Below are 4,622 nucleotides of genomic sequence, written 5' to 3'. Positions count from 1 at the left end.
TCGATTCCCCCAGCGCCCAAACCCGTCCATCTCTTGCCTCAACATTAATCTACCAAGCTACGTTCTTAAACCTCCTTCCCGCATTCTGTGGAACAAATGACGTCATTTGATTGCCTTTCCTGTCACGTGCTGTGATTTAGCCAAGGGAAATAACTCTGTTGATCATGTTGAATATTTGTTTGACCTTGAAACGTTGTGATGGCCTCTGAAAGTAAAGGGACGAAACTCGTGTCAGGTGTTTTAATCCGTGAGACACAATTCGGGTTGAATCCCAGAAGTATCTCAAACAGCATATCGCCCCACCGATTTTTTTTTCACTGAACAATTTCTAACATTTGAAGACCACATTCTAAGACTGGCACCCGCACTAGGGTATATTATGACAATTCTTTATCGCTGAATAAATACAAAAAACATTGTTAAAGACGATAGGTGTAATTGGCATTTTTACAGCTATTAATATCAACAACATCAATAATACACAAAACTATAACAACAGCAATAAAAGCATCTATTATAACAGCAGCATTAATACTATTTGAACAATAGCATTAACACCATAGCAGCCTGAAATAATATTAATATTTAAAAAAATGCAGGTGGAAAAAGGCTTCAGGCGTTTCCAGTGACAGCTCTTTATAGGTCTTCGGTTCCGAAGTAAAAGGATTAGGGCAAAGCGTCACATGGCCACGCCAACCCAGTTGTTATTTTTTAGGTAGTCCTCCCAGCAATATGCCAATAATAACAGAGAAAGTGACATAGCAAATTTAAGAATAACAGCACCAACAACATCTAAGCAGCAGCTAAAACAACAGCGACCAAAAAAATTGCAGCGGACACTACAACAATAGCATCAATATTAGCAGAGGCAACAACATTAGCAGCAAAACAATTTAAAGAACAATAACAATATCAACACAACCATAGTAGCAAAAAAAAACAAACAAACTTAAAGACCATCAACAACAACAATAACAAAACTACAGTAACAAAAGCAACCTCAACAATATTAACAGAAACAACAAAAGCAAGAATAATTTTAACATTTCACTGTACACACTTATGTATATACTAGTGGGATGCGTGGCTGAGAGGCGAAAACTGATTAGCTTCCTATCAAGGGGGTTCGAGCTCAAACCCCCGACTCAGATGGGTAGTTTGCTTAGCGCCTAAAGTAAAGAACCCCTTTCAGAATTTGCGATCTATAGGGCTGATGATGTAAAGGTCATTTGTTTCTATGGCCGTAGGTAAACGATGGTGTCATGTGGCAAGCACGACGACCAACCACTTTACTTCCCCAAGCTAATGTAAGATACCGATGAGATTCAGGGGCGCCCGAAATTAAAAATCTCAAGCCTTCAACGAGATTCAAAACTAGGACCAGGAGCTTAACTACCCAGCCACTGCGCACTCTGAACAATTAAAGGCAGCACAGAAAAATAATATATTGTTAATCTGGGTGTGTACTTAGCTAAAGCGCTTTTATTGGATGTGGGGAAATATTATAATATTACCCTGCGCATGACGTAATGATCAAATCCCAAGGTGTTTTGGAGGTAGTGGAAATCTTTTGAGAGATGAACGATTTCACTAATTATGACCATGCAGCTGATAACTTATCATCAAAGGCCAAGATGTGGTGGATGTAGTGGAAATCATTTAAGAGATGAGAACGATTTGAATACTTATGATCATGCCGCTGATAACTCCTGACGACCATCTTTCACTTTATTTTTTTTTTTCAATCGCTCTTTCTTGAAAATGAGCGCGACATATTTAGCCTTGAAATAAGGTTTTATTTTACCATGTTATTTTATTCGCTGTTTGCATTCTAGTTCTGTCAATATAACTGAAACATGGTCATCGTACAACAAACATAACATAACATAACTGATTCTGCACCCCCCCCCAATCACACACACACACTAAAACACACAAAAGTGATCCGCAAGGCAAACGAAATGTCTCAAGGATTATATTGAACAATAGAAAAACAAAACAGAGCATGACGTGTACAAAAGAATGTTGACGAAAGATTCTCGCGTCATTTTTCTCTAATTACACAAGCAAACCATTTTGTTTTTACCACTGAAAAAAAAAAAAGCTTTTGTTCCACATGAAAATTCATCTTTTTAAATTCGTCTGCTATTTGCTGCCACTTGAAAAATAAGAAAACATGATCAGTTGTTGTTGTTTTTTTACTAAATAAATATTTATTTAGTTGCAAAAGGCAGAGAAACAATACATGGGATTTTCATTTCATTCGACGAACTAATTTTTAGACAGCAAAACATTGTTTATCAAGTCACGAGTTCAAGTGTGTGTAGGTGGCTATTTAAACAAAAATAGCACTCGGAAACAACATGTTTCCGAAACAAAAAAAAACACCATTAGTATAAAAAAAATAAAGGGGGGCGCGTGGCTGACTGGTTAAGCGCTCGGCTTCCGAGGTCCTGGGTTCGAATCTCTGTGAAGGCTGGGATTTTGAATTTTGGGATTTTTAGGGCGCCCCTGAGTCCACCCAACTATAATGGGTACCTGACGTTAGTTGGGGAAAGTAAAAGCGGTTGGTCGTTGTGCTGGCCACATGACATCCTGCTCGTTAACCGTTGCCCATAGAAACAGATGGCCTTGACATCATCTGCCCCATAGATCGCAAGGTCTGAAAGAAACATATGACCCTAAAGAGACTTTAGGCTTATAAAAAGGGCAACTCGTACTAAAGAATAAAGGACGTCACGCAGCAAAGATTTGGCATTTAAAGACTTCATTATGAGTAAAATATTCTACCTTATCGCCTGCCATTTTACTGTTAAACGTATGCAATTATCATAGGATTTTTTAAAAATAACACACAGGTGCGTATAAATTACTGAAAGAATTATCATTCATAAAATAATCACTCTACTTAAAAGACATTATTTATTTTTGCATGCATGAAGACCCTATCAAGATCGGACCCTTCTAAATATAAAAACCAAGACATTGTGTTGTACTTAATAATAACAATACCATGTTACATTCAAAGCTTTATTTCACTGAATGACAAACAACTACACACATAGTAGAGTTCACAACACGGACTACGAAATACGGTCAGTACACAGGTTAACAAGTGTAACAAACACTAAGGGGTGACAATCCAAATAAGCAAATTCACGACATTCACCCCACGTTTAAATCTTATACATATAACACAACATTAAGAAGTCAAAGCAAATACAATGATTAATAAAACAGAAGAGTTCTCTGTGTTGCTTTCTGTTTCGCTTTGAAGTGAGGGTGTCGCATTCCTGGGGGAACCGTCTCTCAGCACAGGGGGTCTCACATTCTCTATTTCACTGAATCTGTCTAAACATGGATAGACTACTTCGGCCTGAAAGGTTCGATGTGGAACCTACCGCACCTCAAGCACAAGAAAAGTGGCTGCACTGGTACGAAACATTTAAAAACTTTTTGTCTGTAGTTACTATGGAAAATGTAGATAACAAGAAACTACTAATTAACTACATTTCGCCATCGGTGTACCAGATGATTAGTGACAAAGAAACATATGAGGAAGCGATCCAGTCACTAAACAACATCTATGTGCAACCCAATAACGAGGTCTTCGCAAGGCACAAGTTAGCCACGTGCAGACAAGAACAGGGTCAAAGCGTTGACGCCTTTCTTCAAAAACTCCGCAGTCTATCCAAGGATTGCAACTTCAAAGCCGTGACAGCTGAGCAACATCGTGATGAGTCCATACGCGATGCATTCATAACAGGTATTGCCTCCAACAGCATTAGAAAACGCCTCCTTGAGAAAACAGATTTAAAGTTAAAGGATGCATTTGAGGAAGCCAGAGTACTTGAACACGCCTATCAACATTCGCTATTGTACGAGTCACAGTCAGAAACCACTAGTGGGGCTACTACAAATGCTGTAAGAGAACACCCTGCTGATCCTGTCGCTCCCCAGTTGCCTGATCTACGAGCCTCGATTAATTCGACTCAAACAAGACAAGAGGTAAGCGCTATATCTATCAAGTGTTACTTCTGTGGCAGAGGAAGACATCCTCGTAATGAGTGCCCCGCACGTGAAGCCACATGTAATCAGTGTGGCAAGAAGGGACATTTTCAGAGATCTTGCAAGTCAAGAAAATCTACAGCATTTGCCCTCGCTACGTTGCACTCATTAGGACTAGGCAAATCAACCTCCTTGATTCTTCTCAATGGGGTGCCACTTAAAGCCTTGATAGACACTGGAAGCTGTGAGAGTTACGTGGCAGCTCGAGTTGCCAGGAATCACAAATGGCCGATAAAAACCTCCGTGGACAGAATATTTATGGCTTCTACTCACCTGTCTCGAGTTACTGAAGGCCATATCTTTGCTACCATTCAACTCAAAGATGAAACATAAGCTTCTAAACACATCTGCAATACTGGTTAATAGCAAACTGTTTATCAAACACTTTAGTCTATTATACAGCAACTGTTTATCGAACACATCAGTCTGTTAAACCCTGTAGTTGGGTCTTGATCTTCGTTCTCTTAGGTTGTATCGGAGGTTTGGATCGGCAGTATTAGTACAATCAGTATCAGTACTAACAACATTACTTGGTGACTCGATGGTAGGGGCTT

At 39.2% G+C, this 4,622-nt stretch overlaps 1 protein-coding gene across 1 annotated transcript; it reads left to right on the top strand.

Moving 5' to 3' along the window:
• The first annotated feature begins 3,471 nt into the window (after positions 1-3,471).
• LOC129922430 (uncharacterized) lies at positions 3,472-4,401 on the top strand. The gene has a single exon (XM_056008451.1). It carries the CDS (start codon positions 3,472-3,474, stop codon positions 4,399-4,401), a length of 930 nt encoding a protein of 309 aa, XP_055864426.1.
• Positions 4,402-4,622: the final 221 nt, after the last annotated feature.

Source organism: Biomphalaria glabrata, chromosome 13, assembly GCF_947242115.1.
Source record: "Biomphalaria glabrata chromosome 13, xgBioGlab47.1, whole genome shotgun sequence".
NCBI classification, from domain to species: Eukaryota; Metazoa; Mollusca; class Gastropoda; family Planorbidae; genus Biomphalaria; species Biomphalaria glabrata.
Note: the sequence above shows the minus strand (reverse complement) of the source record. Positions and strands in the feature narration are given on the sequence as shown.

Excerpts from the sequence above, each read along its gene's own strand:
- LOC129922430 (XM_056008451.1), top strand. The coding sequence starts at position 3,472 with ATGGAAAATGTAGATAACAAGAAACTACTAATTAACTACATTTCGCCA.